The 24,630-nt window shown below is 47.9% G+C and overlaps 1 protein-coding gene across 45 annotated transcripts in view; it reads left to right on the top strand.

The window, feature by feature from the left end:
- Positions 1-24,630, top strand: part of Dscam1 (Down syndrome cell adhesion molecule 1) — a 65,564-nt gene that overhangs the window by 29,235 nt on the left and 11,699 nt on the right. For 25 of the 45 annotated variants that reach the window (XM_070278452.1, XM_070278466.1, XM_070278464.1 and 22 more), the window contains 10 exons: positions 3,106-3,950; positions 4,007-4,168; positions 9,060-9,359; positions 20,007-20,126; positions 20,184-21,410; positions 21,476-21,631; positions 21,694-22,377; positions 22,435-22,543; positions 22,598-22,774; positions 22,835-23,001. In XM_070278452.1, coding sequence (XP_070134553.1) covers positions 3,106-3,950; positions 4,007-4,168; positions 9,060-9,359; positions 20,007-20,126; positions 20,184-21,410; positions 21,476-21,631; positions 21,694-22,377; positions 22,435-22,543; positions 22,598-22,774; positions 22,835-23,001 — 3,947 coding nt within the window. Of the gene's footprint in view, positions 1-472; positions 597-1,687; positions 1,812-1,908; positions 2,033-2,106; positions 2,231-3,105; positions 3,951-4,006; positions 4,169-5,869; positions 6,161-6,249; positions 6,541-7,454; positions 7,746-7,919; positions 8,229-8,356; positions 8,604-9,059; positions 9,360-12,778; positions 12,899-14,044; positions 14,401-15,838; positions 16,127-16,665; positions 16,951-20,006; positions 20,127-20,183; positions 21,411-21,475; positions 21,632-21,693; positions 22,378-22,434; positions 22,544-22,597; positions 22,775-22,834; positions 23,002-24,630 lie in introns of those variants that run through there. The other 20 variants (XM_070278456.1, XM_070278462.1, XM_070278475.1 and 17 more) reach the window with 13 other exon arrangements.

Here is a 24,630-nt window from a genome sequence, read left to right as displayed (position 1 = left end):
TTACCACTGCGCATGATTGCGATCGAGAGAAAATTTCCCAAAACAACTTCCCCTCCAGGGAGCGTGTGGATGGCATCCGTCAGCTGTTTATGAATGAACGCACGTTTCTGGGTCAACAGCCGGTGTTTGTTGCCACTTTTCCGAGGTCAAATCCCACCGGATGGGGGTGGGGTGGCTTCCCACCTCCACTTGTTGCACATCAGCCACGATAGCTGTTGCTGCAAAGAGCAGGGCGCTTGCGCAAGTCTTTGGCCTTCACATTGACCCAATGAACTCTAGTTCACGTATGCACCTTGCCCCCCATTTTATTTCCTCTCTTTTAGTGCGAAAGTTTCTACTTTTCTTATGTCAGTCAAGGTTCGCAAAGGTCACGTTCAATGTCTCAGTGAAAGTTAAGTGAAAGCACTTGGGGAAACATTCAGGCAGTTTATTGCTTTCTTTTGAAATAATTTATGACTTGGGTGATTTGCAGAGCCCGTTGGCGCCAAGGCCCCGACCTTTTCTCTCGAGTACAAGCTAATTGAGGTGCAGAAGTCAAAGGGCACGGCCTTTGCTCTGCTGTGCCAAGCCCAAGCTTTCCCAGTTCCCATTATTAGGTAAGAGGTTTGCCCAACTCAACATTCAGAGCATTACAACTAGGTAGTATAGTAATATATATAATGTATATCCAAATCCCCAGAACCCATTGGGTCTAAGGCTCCTAGTGTGCCCACGGGAGTGATGGTCTTTCAGCAAAATGTTCCTCTATCCTGCACTTTTGCCATGTTGTGTCAAGCCCAGGCATTTCCAGTGCCAGTTTTTAGGTAATTTTTAAATAGATTTCTAGAATAAACAATCCCAACATTCAGTAAAAAGTTTTCAAGGTTTTTCAAATAAATAAAACGTAATCCTTCAACTTTTTAGAACCCGTTGGATTTAAGGCTCCTAGCTTTCCTAGTGTGGCCTCTACTTTTACCCTTCACATTCCCCAAAATAGTGAAATAGCTCTAACCTGCCAGGCTCAGTCCTATCCAGTCCCAATATTTAGGTAATTCAAGTTCCCCTGGGGTCCAACACTGTCTTACTGGTTCTGTGAATCCTCTTATACAACCAACTATAATAAACCCATCTTTGTTTTAGAACCTGTTGGTGCCAAGGCTCCAACGTTTTCTAGCGACTCTAAAGGCAGCATTTTTGAGCGCTCTGTCAATGCCAGTTTTGCTTTGCTCTGCCAGGCTCAGGCCTTTCCTGTTCCCATCATTAGGCAAGTTTCTAGGTCATAGAAATTAAACCAAAACTATTACTAATACTTTGCAGAGCCCATTGGAGCCAGAGCTCCTACCTTCTCCTCAGACTACAACTCATTTTCCTATGCCCGTGCCGTGGGTCAGAGCTTTGCTTTACTCTGTCAGGCTCAGGCTTTTCCAGTTCCTCTCATGAGGTTAGTTTTCAACTCAGGCAGTTTTCTATTATTTTTTGGGGGTATTGTAGTTATTTCTTAATATTTCAGAACCTATTGGCGCCAGGGCTCCCACCTTTTCAACTGATTCCAACTCATTCTCATACATCCGCTCTGTGGGTCAGGGCTTTGCTTTGCTCTGCCAAGCTCAGGCTTACCCAGTTCCCCTAATAAGGTCAGAAACAATCCCCTATTCAGGCAGTTTATTTAGGGTATTTGAAAGTTATACATAGTTACTATTATTTACAGAACCAATTGGTGCTAGGGCTCCCACATTCTCCACCGATTCGGATATATTTTCGTATACCCGTTCGGTGGGCCAAAGTTTTGCTTTACTTTGCCAGGCTCAAGCTTATCCTGTTCCAGTAATGAGGTAGATACTTAGTTTCGAACATGTCAAGTACCCTTTATACGATAGTTAACCCAAAATACAGGCAGTTTAGTTTATCTGATCATTATTTTATTCCCAGAACCTGTTAGTGCCAAAGGTCCGACTTTTGCTTCGGATATGAAAAGCTATACATTCGTCCGCCATTACGGTCAGAGCTTTGCTCTTCTCTGCCAGGCTCAGGCTTATCCTGTTCCACTTATAAGGTAGTCCTTAAATAGAACTAAGTTCCTAAACCATCCCAGTTCCCTATATAAGCATTTTGTTGGTTTCTTTGTAGAGCCCGTTGGTGCCAAGGCCCCAACCTTCTCTGGCGAGTCCAAGAGCTTTACTTTTGTCAAAGAGATCTCCACTAGTTTCGCCTTGCTATGTCAGGCCCAGGCATTTCCCGTACCCATTATAAGGTTAGTCTAACATTTGGGCAGTTTTCATATAAGTTTCGTTTTGTATTAGTACCTATACTACTTTCATAATGATTTCCAGAGCCTGTCGGTAGTGTGGCTCCCAAAATATCGGGAGGACGCTTGCAGGAAATTACCCAAACAGCCACCACAGACTTGGCTATATTATGCCTCGGACAGTCATTTCCGACTCCCGCTTTTAGGTAATTCATGGGCTCCCTATCTCAATTAACATTCAGGCATAATATTATATATGTTAGAAGCTTCAACTAGTGATTAATGTTCTTTCAGAACCAATTGGAAGTGTTTCGCCCACAATTTCGGGTGATCGCTTGCAGGAACAGACCCAGAAGTCGGGGCGTGGTTTCTCGATTCTCTGCCAGGGACAATCGTACCCCCATCCTGTTTTTAGGTATTGGAAATTATAGTATTCATATCAAACCTTCAGGCAGTTCTTTTTTTAAAGAATAGGCTCTCACTTTCTTTGATTTACAGAACCCGTTGGATTAGTTAAGCCTCGCATTTCCACCAAGAGCATTGAAATCAATGAGGTGCCTTTGAGTGGCACATTTGTGGGTCATTGCCCAGGACAGGGATACCCAGTACCCGTTTATAGGTAGAACTCTAGGGCTTTTCTTGTTAGGGTGTCGGTAGGATCATCCCCAATCCCCCAAAGATGGAGCACAGAATAAGCAAGTAGAGTTGAAAATTTTAACTCAATCATAGAGGTAAGTATAGTCCATCCTCCATCCACTTCGAAGGAAAGGTAAGTATCCTAGACTCAAAACATTAGAAGGACTTGCTCATTCTGTGCCCACCCTCCCTGCTGCCAACCCTGAACTGAAGAATTCCCCACTAACACCTCGTTCTCGTTCCAGATGGTACAAATTTATTGAGGGAACTACCCGCAAGCAGGCCGTTGTCTTGAATGACCGAGTGAAACAGGTTTCCGGAACTCTGATTATCAAGGACGCAGTGGTCGACGACTCCGGCAAGTACTTGTGTGTGGTCAACAATTCCGTGGGTGGCGAGAGTGTCGAGACAGTTCTCACCGTGACCGCCCCCCTTTCGGCCAAGATCGATCCCCCCACCCAGACCGTTGACTTTGGACGTCCCGCCGTATTCACCTGCCAGTACACCGGCAACCCCATCAAGACTGTCAGCTGGATGAAGGACGGTAAGGCGATCGGACACAGCGAGCCAGTGCTGCGCATCGAATCCGTGAAGAAGGAGGACAAGGGCATGTACCAGTGCTTCGTGCGAAACGACCAGGAATCTGCCGAGGCCAGTGCTGAACTGAAGCTGGGAGGACGCTTCGACCCGCCCGTCATCCGCCAGGCCTTCCAGGAGGAGACCATGGAGCCCGGCCCAAGTGTATTCCTGAAGTGTGTGGCTGGCGGCAACCCAACCCCCGAGATTTCCTGGGAACTCGACGGAAAGAAGATTGCCAACAACGATCGGTATCAGGTTGGACAGTATGTCACGGTCAACGGAGATGTGGTTTCCTATCTGAACATCACCTCGGTCCATGCCAACGATGGAGGTCTCTACAAGTGCATAGCTAAGAGCAAGGTGGGCGTGGCTGATCACTCTGCCAAGCTGAATGTCTACGGCCTGCCCTACATCCGTCAAATGGAGAAGAAGGCCATCGTGGCTGGCGAGACTCTGATCGTCACCTGTCCAGTTGCTGGCTACCCCATTGATTCTATTGTCTGGGAGAGAGGTAAGGAATTCTTAAGGTTCTATATGAATTTGACTAATGGATAATATTTTTACCAGATAACCGTGCCCTGCCCATCAACCGCAAACAGAAGGTCTTCCCCAACGGAACACTTATCATCGAGAACGTCGAACGCAACTCCGACCAGGCGACCTACACCTGCGTGGCCAAGAACCAGGAAGGATACTCTGCTCGCGGCTCCCTGGAAGTACAAGTCATGGGTAAGTTGAGGACTCCATTTCTGGCCCAGACTCCTCTTCAAAGAGGCGGTCTGGTTGTTGTTACACCTTGTGGGCGGGCTATAAGTTTTCAGCCTCATCGTTGGTCGTTAGCTTCTCAGTCGCTCAGAATCGAAAATCACAATTCCTTCGTCCAGTCCCGCCACAGATAGTGCCCTTCGATTTCGGGGAGGAGACCATCAACATGAACGACATGGTCTCGGCCACTTGCACGGTAAACAAGGGCGACACTCCGCTCGAGCTGTACTGGACCACAGCGCCGGACCCGACCACGGGAGTGGGTCGTCTCATGTCCAACGACGGCATACTGATCACCAAGACGACCCAGCGCATCAGCATGCTGAGCATTGAGTCCGTGCATGCCCGGCACCGGGCCAACTATACATGCGTGGCCAGGAACGCGGCCGGGGTCATCTATCACACGGCGGAGCTGCGGGTCAACGGTTTGCCGACAATCTTCTCCAGCTGTAGCTAGTGTACACCTTTGGTTTTTGTATTTCGTTATCCTCACACCGCCATCTCCTCGCTTCCCTGCCTTCCGTCACAGTGCTGCCCCAGATCGTGCCCTTCGATTTCGGCGAGGAGAGCGTCAACGAATTGGACATGGTCTCGGCCTCTTGCACGGTCAACAAGGGTGACCTGCCCATCGACGTGGCCTGGACGAAGAATGGCGGCCGTGTCTACACCAACGATGGCATCGTGGTGACCAAGACCAGCACCCGCATGAGCGTGCTCAGCATTGAGTCCGTGAGGGCGCGCCATGCCGGCAACTACTCCTGTGTGGCCACCAACAATGCCGGCGAAACCCGGCACTGGGCCATCCTGGCCGTCAACGGTTAATAGCCTCCAGTTTCTGCTTCATAGCTGGCCTAGAGCTTTTCCTTTTGTTTGGCTTTTAGTTTCTTTAAACCTTCCCCCTCCCAGTCTTGCCCCAGGTCGTGCCCTTTGACTTTGGCGAGGAGAGCATTAACGAACTGGACATGGTTTCCGCCTCCTGCACGGTGAACAAGGGCGACCTGCCCGTGGACATCTACTGGACGAAGAACGGAGGTCGCGTCTACACCAACGATGGCCTGATTGTGACCAGGAACAGCCAGCGCCTCAGTGTCCTCAGCATCGAATCCGTGCGGGCTCGTCACGCGGGGAACTACTCCTGCGTGGCCACCAACAATGCGGGGGCCATCACCCAATCCGCCATGCTGGCGGTCAATGGTTATTGCTCCACCTCTACGCTATCATTTCATTAAGTTTTTGCCTTTTTTTTGGCCTTCCCACCTCCTGCCTCCCCTAGTCTTGCCCCAAATCATGCCATTCGACTTTGGCGAAGATGTCATCAACGAGATGGACATGGTCTCCGCCTACTGCACCGTCAACCGGGGAGACCTGCCGGTGGACATAGCCTGGACCAAGAACGGTGGCCGCGTCTACACGAACGATGGTCTGATTGTGACCAGGAATACCCAACGTATTAGTGTCTTGAGCATCGAGTCCGTCCGGGCGCGTCATGCTGGCAACTACTCCTGCGTGGCCACCAACAACGCTGGCGAGACCCGGCAGTCTGCCATCCTGGCAGTCAATGGTTAACCTCTATAGATTACCTTCTTCATTTGGGATCTTGAGTTGCCTTTTGTTTGATTCTCAAACCCTTTCCCTCTATCATCCCGCCACTCCATTGCCTTGCAGTTCCTCCGTCGATAGCACCCTTCTCCTTCGGGGACGATCCCGTGAACACGGGCGAGAATGCCGGAGTGCAGTGCATGGTGCAGAAGGGCGACGTGCCCATCACCATCAAGTGGACGCTCAACTCCCGCCCGATCATTAACGGCGAGGAGGGTATCACCATCCTGAAGCTGTCCCCCAAGACGAGTGTCTTGAACATAGCCGCTGTGGAGCAGCACCATCGCGGGGTTTTCAAGTGCATTGCCGAGAACTTGGCGGGATCTAGCTTCACCACATCGGAGCTGAAAGTCAACGGTACACGGATGTTACGACGGTCCCCTGCACCCCTCTACGTTTTTAGTTTATGTTTTTATTTTTTATTTTATTTTTATTTAATCCTGCAGTGCCTCCACATGTCTTGCCCTTTAGCTTTGGCAGCGAAGTCTTCAACATGGGTGATGTCTTGAGCATCAACTGTGTTGTCCTGAAGGGAGACTTACCTTTGAAAATTCACTGGACCCTGAACGGGGAACCTGTTAAGACTGGAGTGGATGGCTTCATGGTGGTTCAAATGAACAGTCGCACCAGCTACTTGAGTGTAGATGCCTTGGAGGCCAAGCACCGCGGCTCCTACAGCTGTGTGGCCCAGAACTCGGCTGGAAAAGCCATATACTCCGCGGAGTTGCAAGTGAATGGTTGGTGAAGCATCTCGTACCTATCCCCCCCCCCCCCCTTTTTCTGTAAGTTTCCGCTACTAACACACCCGGTTTATTTGGTGCAATGGAGCAAGTTAGTATTTCCCGAGGCTAAATGGATTCTCTATCACAGTTGCCCCCCAAATCAGTCCCTTCTCCTTTGGCGACGAGCCCCTGAACCGCGGAGAGGTGGCCAGTGTGAATTGTGTGGTTCCCAAGGGGGACCTGCCCCTCGACATCTATTGGACCCTGAACTCTGCTCTCATCGTAAACGGGGAGCTAGGCTTCACCCTAGTAAGGCTGAACAAGAGGACGAGTTCGTTGAATGTGGACTCCCTAGAGGCTGTCCACCGGGGCACCTATAAGTGCATCGCCAATAATTCGGCCGGCTATGCGGAATATGTTTCCACTCTAGACGTGAATGGTTGGTTCGAGTCTGCAATCTTCTGAGTCTAAGTGTAGAATCTCTTATTTTCATTTAGATGTCTTTATGGTTTCTTATGCTTTTCATTTCCCATCAAGTTCCCCCACAAATCCAACCCTTTGACTTTGGAGGCGAGCCAGCCAACACGGGTGAGGTGGCTGGCAGCTTCTGCATGGTGCCCAAGGGCGACCTGCCCCTGGAGATCCGTTGGACCCTGAACTCCGCACCCATTATCACGGGCGAGCATGGCTTTTCCCTGTCTCGCCTGAATCCGCGCACCAGCTCCTTGAACATTGACTCTCTGGAAGCCAGACACCGAGGATTGTACCGCTGCATTGCCACCAACAGGGCGGGCAGCACAGACTACAGCGCCGAGTTGCACGTGAACGGTCATTAATCATCTTACATCATACTTTTAGCTTTTAATTTTGTCATTTTTGATTTTATTTGATTCATAACTGTTTGGTATTCACTCCCCATCCTCGTCAAGTGCCGCCCCAAGTCCTGCCCTTCAGTTTCGGGGAGTCGGCCGCCGATGTCGGCGACATAGCCAGTGCCAATTGTGTGGTGCCCAAGGGGGACTTGCCCCTCGAGATCCGGTGGTCCCTCAATTCGGCTCCGATTGTCAACGGTGAGAATGGCTTCACTCTGGTGCGGCTGAACAAGCGAACGAGTCTGTTGAACATCGATTCGCTGAATGCCTTCCACAGAGGCGTCTACAAGTGCATAGCCAGCAACGCGGCTGGAAGCAGTGAGAATGTGGCTGAGTTGCAAGTCAACGGTTTGTCCCAACTGTACAAATACGGCTTAATCCTAAGAGCACGCTTAAGTAGTTAACACTAAGTATTGTCTTCACTGACTGTTGTGGTTTGGTTTTCGATGTTGGAGCTTAAATGAAATTTTGTCAAGTCCAAAAAAAGGGTTTAAGGTTCTCCAAGTTCTCCCGTGACTCACCTGTATTACCCATCTATAGTCCCCCCTCAAGTCATGCCCTTCGTGTTCGGGGAAGAGCCCTCTAACTACGGAGACAGTACGGCTGTCCAATGTATGGTTTTCAAGGGCGATACCCCGCTGCAGCTGCACTGGACCCTGAACGGACAACCGATCACCAATGAGCACGTCGGAATAAGAATCATCAAAATGTCGCCCAAGCTGAGCTCCCTCAGCATCGATGCCATCAGTGGCCACCATCGGGGGTTGTTCAAGTGCATCGCCACCAATGCAGCGGGAATAGCCGAGCAGAGTGCCGAGCTGATGGTCAACGGTTATTATCCGAGATTTAATCAAGACTTTTATATATTTTTCGTTTGTTTTTAAACCCGAAAATCCCCAACTCCCAAAACCCAAGTGCCGCCTCAAATACGACCCTTTGACTTTGGTGACGAGGCCTCCAACTCGGGCGAGACCATGGGCATCCAGTGTACGGTGATCAAGGGCGACCTCCCCATCAACATCACGTGGGCTCTGAACAATCATACCCTTAACAGCGGAGACCTGGACGTCGTCATCGGTCGCATGTCCACCAAGTCCAGCACCCTGAACATCGACTATATAGCCGCCGAACATCGTGGGGTCTACACCTGCCTGGCCCGGAACCAGGCCGGCGAGAGCAGCTACAGTGCAGAGCTGAAAGTCAACGGTCACTGCCTCTACTTTTGAACCACATTAGTAGTCATTGTTTATTCTTTATTGTGTTGCCTGATTTTGAACCTCAATCCCTCCCAGTTCTGCCCAGTGTCCATCCCTTCAGCTTTGATGCCGAGGCCAACGAGGGCGACAGCGTCCAGTTGACCTGCCACGTGGCCAGGGGCGACCTTCCGCTCCGCATCCGCTGGACCCACAACGGGCTGCCCCTCTTTCCACACCTGGGAGTGATGGCCAGCAAGATCGGGGAGCGGATCAGCCTCTTGACGGTGGAGTCGGTGAAGGCGGTCAATTCGGGGAACTACAGCTGTGTGGCCAGCAACAGTGCGGGCAACGTGAGCTACAGCGCCGAGCTGCTAGTGAATGGTTAACAATCCACCTTGGAAAAGTCTTGTTTGAGTCTTTTGTTGATTGATGTTATTTTACCTTTCCATCCCTGTCCTCCACCCAGTTCCTCCCCAAATCGTGCCCTTCGCCTACGACGATGTCATAAACATGGGCGACTCGATTGATTTGTTCTGCCAAATCCAGAAGGGCGATCGCCCCATCAAGGTGCACTGGAGCTTCGAGCGGAGCTCCGGGGAATCGGGCTTTGATCAGATGCAGCCCCAGATGCGAACGAACCGCATCAGCGGGAAGACGAGCATGCTGTCCATTCCCAGTGCCAGTCCGGCGCACACGGGCCGGTACACCTGCATAGCCAGTAACCAGGCCGGAACGACTACCTACAGCGTTGACCTGACCGTGAACGGTATTGGCTTGAATCATAACCTGAACTAGTCCTTAAGGGTTGCGGTTTCCTAGTCTTGAAAGTATGCGTTGCTACTAATCTAATCCATTCTCTCTAACTTCCATTATATAACTTGGAGCAGAGCTTGTGCAGAACTACTAATTAGTGTTTCCATTTCCAAACCCCAAAGTTGCCCCCAAAATAGCGTCCTTTGATTTCGGGGAAGAGCCCCTGAACTACGGAGAGCCGGCCTCCGTCCAATGCACCATTTTGGGCGGCGACCTGCCCATCAATGTCACCTGGCAGCTGAATAACGCCACCATCGATAGCTTCCACGACATATCCTTCTCGCGGATAGGAAAAAGGATCAACGTGCTCTCCATTGAGTCCGTGTCCGCTCATCACGCCGGATTCTATTCGTGTCATGCCGAAAACAAGGCCGGTATTACGGCTCACTCGGCACAATTGATTGTGAACGGTTAGCGGGAGTGTTATATTCCCCAATAGATATAAGAAAGATTATTAATTATCCTTAGTTTCTAATGATTTGTTTACCCATCCTGACGTATCCTTGTTTTTCGTAGTCCATCCCAAGATAAACCCCTTTACTTTTGGGGATGAGTCCATGAGTTACGGGGAGTTTGTCAATGTCCAGTGCATCATTTCGGGCGGTGACCTCCCAGTGAACATTACTTGGACCCTGAACGACCGTCCTTTTGAGGACTATCTAGAAATCATAACCACCAAGCGTGGCAAACGCATCAACGAGCTGACCATCGAGGCTGTCTCAGCAAAGCATGCTGGAAATTATTCGTGTATTGCCGAGAATAGGGCTGGTCGTGTCAATCACACGGCTGAGCTGAAAGTGAACGGTTATTACTTTTTAATTACAAATCTTTAATTTTTTTTTTATTATTATTGTTTTCTCCCTGCCTGAAACTCCCTGAACCCTCAACCAGTCGCCCCGAAAATATCGCCCTTCGACTTTGGAGATGAGCCCTCGAACTTTGGCGAGTCCGCCAGTGTCCAGTGTCTAGTTACCTCGGGGGACTTTCCAGTCAGCTTTGCCTGGCTCTTTAATGGCCGGGAGATCAATGAGAATGTCTACGACGTATCCATGGTCAAGTTGGGCAAGAAAATCAGCGCCCTATCCATAGACGTGGTCAGGGACCACCATGCCGGGAATTATACTTGTGTGGCCGTCAATCGGGCCACTTCAGTTAACTTTACTGCTGAACTAGTTGTGAATGGTATTGGATGAAGGATATTCTTTCTTAAAAGCATGCTTTTGTGGATTTTCTTAGTTTACTTATTTATTCGTTTTTCCAACCCATTCCTCAAACCAAGTCCCCCCAAAAATCGCCCATTTCGACTTTGGGGATCACGCCGTGAACTTCGAAGAGTCTGTCTCCGTGAATTGTCTCATCTACCTGGGCGACCTGCCCATGGACATCACCTGGCTGTTCAACGGGGCCCACATAAGTGCCTACTCCGGAGTGTCCATCGTCAAGGGTGGCAAGAAGGCGAGCATCCTGACAATAGACTCCGTGCACGGAGGACACGCGGGAAACTACACCTGCAAGGCACGAAATGATGCAGACTCGGCGGAGTACACGGCCGAGTTGATAGTCAATGGTATTGAGTGGCCACCGTACTTAAGAACTAAACTGTCTATTGCCTAAAGTCTATTAGAACTAAAGTGATGTATGATTTTGATCCCAGAATCCCCCATCCTTATATCCCACAGCCCCACCTAAGCTAGCTCCCTTCGACTTTGGTGAATCTCCGTCCAACTTTGAGGACTCCGTGTCGGTCAACTGCCTTGTAACATCGGGGGATCTGCCCATCGACATCGATTGGTTGTTTGAGGGAGAACCCATTAACTTTTCCACTGGCATTGCGGTGCTCCGGGGGGGCAAAAGGACCAGTCTCCTGACCATCGACTCCGTGCATGCAGGACACGCCGGGAACTACACCTGCAAGGCGAAGAACAAGGCGGCCAGCAGCGAGTACTCGGCGGCCCTCGTTGTGAACGGTTGGCGGGACACATTCTCTTCATTAGGATATAGTCTAGGATTTTGATTTGGTTCTGTAGCTTTATTTAAACACAACCCATCCCTATCCAAGCCCCACCCAAGATCACGGCATTCAGCTTTGGCGAGGAGCCGGCCAACGTGGAGGATTCCGTGTCGGTAACCTGTCTGATCTCCACCGGGGACCTGCCCATCGACATCGAGTGGCTTTTCAACGACTTTGGCATCAGTTCGTACTCGGGAATCTCGGTTATGAAGGGCGGCAAGCGCAATAGTGTCCTGAGCATCGACAGTGTCCAGGCACGCCATGCGGGACAGTATAGCTGTCGGGCCAAGAACCATGCCGCTGCTGTGAATTATACAACCGAGTTGATAGTGAATGGTATTGGACGGAAAATATTTCTTATTCTTAAAGTAGAAACTTTTATTTAATTATATATTCTGATTGGTTATATTACTCCTTTGTTTACCACCCAAGTCGCTCCGAGAATAACTCCTTTCGATTTCGGAGATGAGCCCACAAACGTTGAGGACTCGGTTTCGGTGACATGTCTTATATCCAGCGGGGACTTGCCCATCGACATCGAGTGGTTGTTCAATGACTACGGAATCAGTTCCTATTCTGGGATCACTGTTGTAAAGGGAGGGAAGCGCAATAGTGTCCTGAGCATCGACAGTGTCCAGGCCCGACATGCGGGAAAGTATAGTTGTCGCGCCAAGAACCATGCAGCTGCTGTGAACTACACAGCCGAGTTAATAGTGAATGGTACTACAAGTCTGGTGTTCTTACTTTTAGCATTTCTTTTGGCTTATTAATTTTTTCTGTTCCCGCCACTACCCGTTTTTTTAATTCCAAAGTACCCCCGCGAATAACTCCTTTTGATTTTGGCGATGAGCCCACAAACGTGGAGGATTCTGTGTCGGTCACTTGTCTGATATCCAGCGGAGATCACCCCATCGACATTGAGTGGTTGTTCAATGACTTCGGAATCAGTTCCTACTCGGGGATCACGGTGGTCAAAGGTGGAAAGCGCAGTAGTGTCCTGGGCATAGATAATGTCCAGGCCAGGCATGCCGGAAAGTATAGTTGTCGGGCCAAGAACCACGCTGCTGCCGTCAACTATACCACAGAACTCGTAGTGAATGGTACATAGTGGCACTTAAACTTTAGTAGATTTTCTTAAGTTTAATACAAGTTATTAGTTTTTGTCTTGTTTTAATAAATTCCAACCCCCAAAGTTCCTCCAAAAATCACACCTTTCCACTTCGGGGAGGAGCCCACCAATGTGGAGGACTCTGTATCGGTGACTTGCCTGATCTCTAGCGGGGACCTACCCATCGATATCGAGTGGTTGTTCAATGACTTTGGAATCAGCTCCTACTCCGGGATGACCGTCATCCGGGGCGGCAAGCGGACTAGCATGCTCACCATCGACAACGTCCACGCTCGGCATGCCGGAAAGTATAGTTGTCGGGCCAAGAATCACGCCGCGGCTGTGAATTACACCACAGAACTAATAGTGAATGGTATTAATGGGTCTTGGATTCTTTTAGTAGATACTCCTTAGTGATATAATTAGTTTTAAATTAATAATTTTGTGTTTCCCAAGTCCCACCCAAGATTACACCCTTTGACTTCGGGGAGGAGCCCACCAATGTGGAGGACTCGGTTTCTGTTACTTGCCTCATATCCAGCGGAGACCTACCCATAGATATAGAGTGGTTGTTTAATGACTACGGCATCAGCTCCTTCTCGGGCATCACCATCTACAGGGGCGGCAAAAGGACGAGCATGTTGACGATCGATAATGTCCATGCTCGGCATGCGGGGAAATATAGTTGTCGGGCCAAGAATCACGCGGCTGCGGTTAATTACACAACAGAGTTGATAGTGAATGGTATTTAGACAACATTAAGTAGTACCTATAGAGTGTTATTTAGCCTCAAGTTGATTTGTTTATGTTTTGTTCATCCCCTCCCTCTCAAGCCCCTCCAAAACTAGCTCCTTTCGACTTTGGCGAGTCGCCTGCCAACTTTGAAGACTCGGTTTCGGTCAACTGTCTTGTTTCCTCTGGAGATCTGCCCATCGACATTGAATGGCTGTTCAATGGGGAGGTCATCAACTATGCCACTGGCGTGGCGGTACTACGAGGTGGCAAGCGAACAAGTGTCCTCACCATAGACTCGGTTCATGCAGGACATGCCGGGAACTACACCTGCAAGGCCAAGAACAAGGCAGCTAGTTCCGAGTACTCAGCGCAGCTTATCGTGAATGGTTGTGGCTTCTTCTCAGAACTTTTAGTTATAGTTTAAGTCTTAAAATGACTTGTTCTTTTGTTATTAACCTTTTTTTTACTCCCAAAATAATCCCACAAAGTTCCACCGAAAATCACGCCCTTCGACTTTGGAGAAACCCCCGCAAATGTGGAGGACTCTGTCTCGGTCATGTGTCTCATCTCCACCGGGGATCTGCCCATCGACATTGAGTGGTTGTTCAATGACTACGGGATTAGTTCGTATTCCGGAATAAATGTTGTCAAGGGCGGCACGAGAAACAGCATCCTGAGCATCGACAGTGTCCAGGCCCGCCATGCGGGTCAGTACAGCTGTCGGGCCAAGAACCATGCCGCCGCCGTAAACTACACAGCTCAGCTGACTGTTAATGGTACAAAGTGTCCCAATAGGTCTAATGTTTTCTTTTATTTTTCCTCGTTTTGTGTACTTTATTTTGAAACCCCAAGTTCCGCCCAAAATCACACCCTTTCACTTCGGAGAAGAGCCCACGAACGTGGAGGATTCGGTTTCAGTGACTTGTCTGATCTCCAGCGGGGACCTGCCCATCGACATCGAGTGGCTGTTCAATGACTATGGGATCAGTTCCTACTCGGGCATCAATGTGGTCAAGGGCGGCAAGAGGAACAGCATGCTGAGCATCGACAGTGTCCAGGCCCGCCACGCGGGGCAGTACAGTTGTCGGGCCAAGAACCACGCGGCGGCCGTGAATTACACAACCGAACTGATAGTCAATGGTACTTTTTGGTTTCAGAAACTGTACAGCAAACACTTTACTTTATTTTTTCAAGTTTTCTGTTCAATTCCCTCGCCTAATTGTAGTTGTCCTCCCTCTTTTTTTGTGGCAAGTCGCCCCAAAGATAGCGCATTTTGATTTTGGCGACGAGGCGGCCAACTTTGAAGATTCCGTGTCGGTGAACTGCCTGGTCAGCTCGGGGGACCTGCCCCTCGACATCGAGTGGCTGTTCAACGACTACCCCATCAACCACTACTCTGGCATATCCACCTCGAAGATGGGCAAGCGCCTTAGTGTCTTGATGATCGATGCCGTGAGTGCCCGGCACGTGGGCAACTACACCTGCAAGGCCCGGAATCTGTGGGCCTCGGCGGTCTACACGGCCCAGTTGATAGTGAATGGTATTGCCCGATAGCCACTAGGAGCCTGGGCTTATGTACAGCACTTTAATCTCAGTTTGATTTAGTTAGTTTTGAATATTCGAATCCACTTCTCGTCCTCCCACACAACACACCAACTATATGCATGTTGCTTTTGGCTTTTGTGTCTTGGCTTTGATATTCTAGCTTGTAAGAGTAAGGGGTTGCCATTAATTAGGTGCAAAGGATGTCCACTAATAGATCTTAACCCAATATTGATAATCCCAAGTACCGCCACACATCAGTCCCTTTGAGTTCGGAGACGAGCCCGCCAACTTTGGCGACTCTGTCACCGTGCAGTGCACCATTTCCAAGGGCGACCTTCCCGTGGACATCAACTGGCTCTTCAACGACTATCCCATCAACGAGTACCACGGGGTAACCACGTCGAAGATTGGCAAGAAGGTCAATGTCCTCACCATCGACTCGGTGAACGGCAACAATGCGGGCAACTATACGTGCCGGGCCAGGAACAAGGCCCAATCTGTGGAGTACACGGCTGCTCTGGTGGTCAACGGTGGGCCGAAGGATTCAATTTCACACACATATTTTAAAGTAGAATAGTCTTTGGTTTTACTGTTCCTTCATTTGGTTTGTTTTTGTTTTCCAACTCCCGCAAGTCTTGCCCCAAATCACGCCCTTCGCCACGGGCTCGCAGCCCACACACCTGGGCCAGTACATAACCTACCAGTGCACCCTTACGGAGGGCGATCTGCCCCTGAATATTCGCTGGACGTTCAACAACCAGCCGCTCTTCAACGACGAGGACCAGGACATCCTCATCGCCAAGCTGGATCGCCGCAGCAGCGTCCTCACCATCGAGAGTGTGGCGGCCCGCCACGCCGGCAATTATACTTGCCACGGGGAGAATGCGGCCGGCAGGGCCTCCTACAGCACCCAGCTGCGAGTGATAGGTCCTTGTCGCAGGATTAGACTTAGATACGGCTTTCTTTGATCCGCTTTTGATTTATTTTGTGCACCTTTTGTTTTACCATCCCACCACCATCGCCACCGTTCCAGTTCTGCCGCGCATCATACCCTTCGCCTTCGAGGAGGGTCCTGCCCAGGTGGGCCAGTACCTGACGTTGCACTGCTCCGTCCCAGGAGGCGACCTGCCCCTCACCATCGAATGGACGCTGGACGGCCAGGAGATCCCCGAGGAGTCGGGCATCAGCACTGCGCGTGTAGGTCGTCGTGGCAGTGTCCTGACCATCGAGGCTGTGGAGGCCTCCCATGCGGGGAATTTCACCTGCCACGCCCACAACTCGGCGGGTCATCAGCAGTTCACAACACCTCTGAACGTCTACGGTTAGAAATCCAAAGGGAACGGGTCGCTCGAGTAGTTCTTTGTGGTTGCATACTAACCTCGGCAAAAGTCAGCAAAAGTGTGGATGGTAGATGGGGATTTTGGATGTCTTTAACATTTTTAATTCCGGAACAAATATCTTAAAATATAAAGATCTTAAAAAACATCCATTTAGAATCCAAAGTTCCCATCTTTTACCATCTACCACAGCATGATCTTCCGAACACCTGTCTCTATCTGCTGTTGTCTTCCTAACTGCCTCGTCTGTGAATCTGAATCTGTTTCTATATCCTATATCTGATCTGTTTGGATCTGTCACTGTTTGGTATTTAAGGCCTGGCGCACACTGACCCACGAAAGCTTGCATGAATGTCATCGATAAAGCACTGAAATGAATCGTATTAACGAACCAATAGATAAAGAATAGGCTTTTAGGGAAAAATACTTCTTCTGAAAGATAGGTTTGGGGTATAGGTCCATCTACTGCCTTCATTATATTTTATGTTTAATTTTAATTTCCCATTTTTTATGAAAATCAAAGTGCCCCCCAAACTGGCGCCTTTGCCCGGGAACTCGCCCCTGTATGTGGGCGACTACTACCAACTATCCTGCGCCGTGGTGCACGGCGATGCGCCCTTCAACATCACCTGGTACTACAACGGCCAGCCGGCAGGTGACCTGCCCGGAGTCACTATCCTGATGATCAGTCGCCGGAGCAGCTCGCTGAATATCGAGAGTGTGCGGGGCGACCATGCCGGCACCTACACCTGTCGAGGTGCCAACCGGGCGGGCGAGTCGTCCGTCGAGACGCTTCTGAGTGTCAAGGGTTTGTGCCAGTCCTGATTTCAAGAAGTTTCCAGGAGGCCTGTAGTTATAGCTCCTAGATTAGGCGAACTATCATCTGTATATCCCCACTGTCTGTCTCTGAGTCCTCTGTTGTTGGTGTTGGTATGGTATATCCTGTGTAAAATAACACTAGGGGGATATTACCCCACTGTATAGACTGTTCACTCACTGCACGATTTCCTCAGAGCTGCCCCAGATCGAGCAGTTCCACTTCAATGCCAACGGGGTCAATGGTGGCCAGGCGGTCCGGGTCATGTGCATGGTCACCTCGGGGGACCTGCCCATCGACATCTACTGGCTGAAGGACGGACAGCCCCTGTTGCGCTCCATCTACCACAAGATCGACGAGTACACCCTGATCCTGTCCCTGCGACAGACCACCATTAGCGACTCCGGCAACTATACGTGTGTGGCCAGCAATGCGGCGGGATTGACCAGTCGCTGGTCCACCCTAAAAGTGAAGGGTATTCAAAGGACCCCATTGTATATAAAAAGTTTATAGTGTATTATTTTTTTGAGATTTTTTTTATAAAGTTTTTCTTGCTTACTCTTTCCAAAGATATTGGCCAAACAAGTCTGAGGTTTATTGTGATGAGGAAAACCATTTTTGTTGCCTACTTTCCAGCATAATAGTCCTTCTTAAGAAAAATAATAGGATTTTCTCTATATAATTTCATTTAAAACAAGAAAGGAAAGCTAACTTCGGGCGGAGCCGAAGTTTATATACCCTTGCAGTTAAAACCGGATATATATCGCAAACATCGGATATAGTTGGCCGATCCTTATGGGAATAGGAATATATAATCCAATTTATTACAATACAAAATCTAAAAAAAGTCCCAAACTTCTATCTTCAAAAATACGAAAGTTGATATTTCTACCGAATACCATTTCCGATCGTTCAGTTATATGGCAGCTATGGGATATAGTCGGCCGATCCTAATGAAATTTGGTAGGTTGGATCAACTGACCAAGAATTAAATCTGTACTAAGTTCCAGCTTTCTATCTTCAAAAACACGAAAGTTGGGTCATTTCCGATCGTTCAGTTATATGGCAGCTATAGGATATAGTCGGCCGATCCTTATGAAATTTGGCATGACGTAATGTTTTGCCAAATATAGCTCACATGTCAAATTTGAACTCTCTAACTCTAAAAACACCAAAGTTATACCATTTCCGATCAATCAGTTATATGGCAGCTATAGGATATAGTCGGCCGATCCGGGCCGTTCCGACTTATATACTGCGTGCAAAGGAAAGAAGGGTGTGTGCAAAGTTTCAAGACGATAGCTTTAAAACTGAGAGACTAGTTCGCGTAGAAACAGACAGACGGACAGACAGACGGACAGACGGACAGACGGACAGACGGACAGACGGACATGCTCATATCAACTCAGGAGGTGATCCTGATCAAGAATATATATACTTTATAGGGTCGGAGATGTCTCCTTCACTGCGTTGCACACTTTTGACCAAAATTATAATACCCTCTGCAAGGGTATAAAAATATTTAATAATAGAAAATCTTAAATTTCCCTCCCAACTCCCCAAAAGAACCGCCCGTGCTAGCTCCGCTCCTGATATCCACTTCCGTTTGCGATGTCGGCGACTATGTGCAACTCACGTGCATTGCCAGCCGGGGTGCCACGCCCATTTTATTCGAATGGTGGCTCGATGGGCGGCAGCTGCACGATGGAGGCGATGATGTCGTCACACAGGCAACGGTGGGCGAGCATACCAGCCTGCTGATCATCAACCGGGTGGGGGCGGGCCATGCGGGCAACTACACGTGCAGGGCAAGCAACCAGGTGGGCGTGGCCGAGCGACTAGACGGGCTAACTGTAAATGGTAATTGAGGGCAGGAGCTATACTTTGTCTCGCTTACTCCTTTGACTTTACAGTTTTTGCTACAGACTTCTCTTAATCGAAAACTTTCACTCTCTAGGCCAAAAAAAAAGATGGATCGAGGTCTATATACATATGTACATATGTGCAGTTTTGAATATTACTCTTAAATGTTATGAACCTTGGAAGGAAACATCCCCAAGGCGGAAAAGTTAGACGATATCTAACCAATAGGTTCCCCATAAAATAATATGTTTGTAAATCACCTGGCAATCGAAACACAAATATGACTCTGCACACACATCCATGCACAGCACACAGAACTACCCAAAAACCCTGTTTGAGGACTCTATTTTTTGATTAATTTTTTATTTGAAAAGTTCACAAAGCTCATGCTCCAACACCGAATAAACCAACCAACAGTCGACAAGCATCTGCAACATTTACTACCAAAAACCGCTTCTAATTGTCTACTTAACCGAAACTAAACTTAATCGTTACTAAGAAACTTGGTCTTCCGCCAATCGAGACCGAGTCTGCGCTTCCGTAAACGTAAACCCATCGCCCCGATCAGTCTTGCCCCAAAATCCATCCCAAATCCCTCATTAATTAACTTTCATTTTATTAATCATAATTTACTTAGCGATTAAGTCACAAAACAAAACCCATTTGCACAAATAAATGGTCTTTGTTTTTCACAAACTGCATGAACTTTAACCTTTAGTTTTGGTTTAACTTTAGTTTAATTAAAATCCAACTTTTATTTGTCCTTTTAACACTTTGGTTCATTGTGCTAAACTTTAGTTGTAGCTTGGCCTTTTAATTTTATTTAAAACTTAAGCCAAAGAATGTAAATACTTTTGAAAGAAAAACTAAATTAAAGAAAAGTATTTGCAAGCTTTTTAAGCAAATGGAAATGATACGATTGCTAAACCTTTTTCTCTCCTATAACAAGTTTCTTAATTCATTTACTTAAGCAAAGATATTAAAAATAATATCCCTCAGTAAATTTTTAAAATATATATACTTTTAAAATCATTTCGATTTGCTTGATATCAAGTCCGTGTTGATCCGCTTCCTCTATGAATCTTAACTGAAATGCATGCATCAAAAACTTGTAGTTAAGAAACCGCCACAACCTTACTAACATATTCTCTTTCCACAACCACGAAAACCACTCCCATGTGCAGTACCCCCAAGATGGATCCTCGAACCCACCGACAAAGCCTTTGCCCAGGGATCAGATGCTAAAGTTGAATGCAAAGCCGATGGATTCCCCAAGCCCCAAGTCACATGGAAGAAAGCTGTTGGTAAGTATGGGCATCCCCTCCCCTTTAGGACAAATCTTTAAAACTTTTTCTTCCTAGGTGATACCCCTGGAGAGTACAAGGACCTGAAGAAGAACGACAATATTCGCGTAGAAGAAGGCACCCTCCACATCGACAATATCCAGAAGACCAACGAAGGCTACTACCTGTGCGAAGCTATCAACGGCATCGGCTCTGGACTCTCGGCAGTGATCATGATCAGTGTCCAGGCCCCACCAGAGTTCACCGAGAAGCTGAGAAACCAGACCGCCCGACGAGGAGAACCCGCCGTACTGCAGTGCGAGGCCAAGGGAGAGAAGCCCATCGGAATTTTATGGAACATGAACAACATGCGCCTGGACCCCAAGAACGACAACCGCTACACCATTCGCGAGGAGATCCTGTCCACCGGCGTCATGTCCAGCTTGTCCATCAAGCGTACCGAAAGGTCTGACTCCGCCCTGTTCACCTGCGTGGCCACCAATGCCTTTGGATCCGACGATGCCAGCATCAATATGATTGTTCAGGAAGTGCCCGAGATGCCCTACGCCTTGAAGGTCTTAGACAAGTCCGGCCGATCTGTGCAGCTCAGCTGGGCCCAACCCTACGATGGAAACTCGCCCCTGGACCGGTACATCATTGAGTTCAAGCGTTCCCGCGCCTCCTGGAGTGAAATCGATCGAGTCATCGTGCCCGGACACACCACCGAAGCCCAAGTCCAGAAGCTCAGCCCGGCAACCACATACAACATTCGCATCGTCGCCGAGAACGCCATTGGAACCTCTCAGTCCTCCGAGGCAGTGACCATCATCACCGCCGAAGAAGCTCCTTCCGGCAAGCCACAGAACATCAAGGTGGAACCCGTGAACCAGACCACCATGCGGGTCACCTGGAAGCCACCACCACGCACCGAATGGAATGGCGAAATCCTGGGCTACTATGTCGGCTACAAGCTATCAAACACCAACTCCTCATACGTCTTCGAGACCATTAACTTCATCACCGAGGAGGGCAAGGAGCACAACCTGGAACTGCAGAACCTGCGCGTCTACACCCAGTACTCTGTGGTGATCCAAGCCTTCAACAAGATCGGAGCCGGCCCTCTGAGCGAGGAAGAGAAACAATTCACTGCCGAAGGTACACCCAGCCAGCCCCCCAGCGACACTGCCTGCACAACCTTGACCTCCCAGACCATCCGCGTCAGCTGGGTGAGCCCGCCCCTGGAGTCCGCCAACGGAGTGATCAAGACTTACAAGGTTGTCTATGCCCCCAGCGATGAGTGGTATGGTAAGTAGATCAGCCTTCTAATCTTTAGGGTTTCAAATACTAAGTATAACGAATATCCTTAATAGATGAGACCAAGCGTCACTACAAGAAGACTGCCTCCTCGGACACCGTTCTCCATGGGCTGAAGAAGTACACCAACTACACCATGCAAGTCCTGGCCACCACAGCCGGAGGTGATGGAGTTCGCAGCGTGCCCATTCACTGCCAAACCGAACCAGATGGTAAGTAGCTAGGATTCTCCACCTCTTACTAGATGAACGGCTAACATCCTTTTCCTCCACAGTTCCCGAAGCTCCCACCGATGTCAAGGCCCTGGTTATGGGCAATGCCGCCATTCTTGTTTCTTGGAGATCACCAGCACAGCCCAACGGAATCATCACCCAGTACACTGTTTACTCAAAGGCCGAAGGCGCTGAAACCGAGACCAAGACCCAGAAGGTGCCCCACTACCAGATGAGCTTCGAGGCCACAGAACTGGAGAAGAACAAGCCATACGAATTCTGGGTAACTGCCAGCACGACTATTGGCGAGGGTCAGCAATCCAAGAGTATTGTGGCCATGCCCAGTGACCAGGTGCCCGCCAAGATCGCCTCCTTCGACGACACCTTCAACGCCACCTTCAAGGAGGACGCCAAGATGCCCTGCCTGGCTGTCGGTGCCCCCCAACCAGAAATCACCTGGAAGATCAAGGGAGTGGAGTTCAGCGCCAATGATCGTATGCGTGTCCTCCCCGATGGATCTCTTCTGATCAAATCCGTGAATCGCCAGGATGCCGGCGACTATTCCTGCCATGCTGAGAACTCGATTGCCAAGGACTCGATCACCCACAAGCTCATCGTTTTAGCTCCCCCCCAGTCGCCCCATGTCACGCTCTCGGCCACCACCACAGATGCTCTGACAGTGAAACTAAAGCCCCATGAGGGAGACACTGCTCCTCTGCACGGATACACTCTGCACTACAAACCAGGTGGGTTGATAGTTACGAGTTAGGTGGCTTTGTCCTTTAACTTACAATCCTTTTCAGAATTCGGCGAATGGGAAACTGCTGAAGTATCCGTGGACTCACAGAAGCACAACATTGAGAATCTACTCTGCGGATCCCGCTATCAGGTCTATGCCACAGGGTTCAACAAGTAAGTCCACAAATACTTGATGGAACTTAAATTCTAAATCTTCTTAATTCCTAGCATTGGAGCTGGAGAGGCTTCTGATATTCTGAACACCCGCACCAAGGGCCAAAAGCCCAAGTTGCCTGAAAAACCACGTTTCATCGAAGTGTCTTCCAACTCTGTGTCCCTGCACTTCAAGGCCTGGAAAGATGGTGGCTGCCCCATGTCCCACTTTGTTGTTGAGAGCAAGAAGCGGTATTTGTTTATCTTTTTACACTTTGATTCTTTACTATAATCAATAATCTGCCTAAACAGCGACCAAATCGAATGGAACCAGATCTCCAACAATGTCAAGCCCGACAACAACTACGTGGTTTTGGATCTCGAGCCCGCCACCTGGTACAACCTGAGAATCACCGCCCACAACTCTGCTGGATTCACGGTTGCCGAATACGACTTTGCCACACTGACAGTCACCGGAGGTATTTATGATCTGTTCTCCGATTCTCACCCTATAAATATATCCCTGCATTGCTTTGTACATAAAGTACTCTACGTTGACGGAATAGAAACCCTTTTCTAAGAATACCTCTCTGGCAGCCAGTAAGCCCCAAAAAATGGGTCAGAGCTGTCAAGTAGAGGGGTTTTGGGAAAAGGTTTCCTAAAACTCTGTCCATATACAAATAACAAGATGATAAGCACCAAGCTATACGATATCCACACTATTATGAGTTCATTTTGCCTTTTACCAAAAAAAAGAATCTGTATATTACCAAAAAATGAGCCAACTTGTGATTTTGATTTCCAAAATAAGAAACGATTGCACAGTAATTGATATATTTTTTGTTTTCTAAACGCACTCTAAAATGGCTTTTTATTTAGTATATATTTTAATTTATTTAAAAGATAGATCTTTTATTTTTGAATTGTCAGAACTATGAAAGCAGCTGCACCCAAATAGTGTATAATAATAATCATTTGACTTACGTAAATGCAATTTGTTTCCTTCCGTTTTTGTTCAACAATCCCCAAACGAAGAGCTAATGCCAAGTATCCTTATGTATATAAATGAATAGATTACTAATTCACCAAACCAGCAATGTTTTAAGTTTTTTATTATTTTTTAAAGTTTATTTTGTTCACTAGACCCAAGCATTGTAGAGCTCTATAGATCACAGTATGAATATTTATGATTTTATTTATGTTTCAAGATTTTCTTCTTTTTTTTTTTTGCATTTCTGTGCCCAGTTTGTGACAAAATCGATTGTATAAAATTATATAACTCCAATATAGATTAGGAAAGAAGCTGCTAATAAATGTTGTTGTACCCGCCGAACCATTCCTGAATCTCTGAAATGTAAAAACTCCAATTGATGTAAATCCTGATTGTTAAATATCTCAAAAAATTCTTGTCTCTAATGATTTTCAATAAGAAATTAATTCACAACTGGTCACAGAATCGATTCACTCACCACGAATAAAAACGGGTATATAGTTATGATTTTGGAAAATTAATTTAATTTTTATTTCAAATAGCAAAGTGCTCATTAACCAGTGACTTGGAAAAGACAAAATGCATAAGAAACTCAATCGAGAATCGAGCAGAGCCACCATATGCCATTGCCATTCAAAATACAAAAGCACAACAACCAAAGAGTCCTCATCCTGGCCAGAGAGTTAAGATCCGATCCGAGAGACATCATTTCCTTTAACTTATATACTTATATACACAACAGCTCCAGTCATTTGCAGACAATTTGTTTTGGGTTATTGCCGTTTCGATTAATTTCAGTTTAAACTTTAAAGTTATAGTTATAGTTATAGTTGAGTTGAGTTCCGCCTAAGTTTCCTTCAAGAAGATTTCTCTATTTTCTTGGAATGTTGTTTGCGACTTGACATACATACTCTCGTACATCATTAATTAGATTTAAGCGGATTACAAACAAATTGCATTTAAACGTATTTTAAACCTATAATACAATTACGAATTTTTTCAAATAGTTAAATAGATTTTTTCTCATTCATATAAATATTATTCACAATTTGATGCGTGCTTCAAGTTTTGCGCAAAATGTATTATAAACTAAAAACAAAAACTAAAAATAATATTT

This window comes from Drosophila bipectinata, chromosome 2R (assembly GCF_030179905.1).
Source record: "Drosophila bipectinata strain 14024-0381.07 chromosome 2R, DbipHiC1v2, whole genome shotgun sequence".
NCBI lineage: Eukaryota > Metazoa > Arthropoda > Insecta > Diptera > Drosophilidae > Drosophila > Drosophila bipectinata.
Note: the sequence above shows the minus strand (reverse complement) of the source record. Positions and strands in the feature narration are given on the sequence as shown.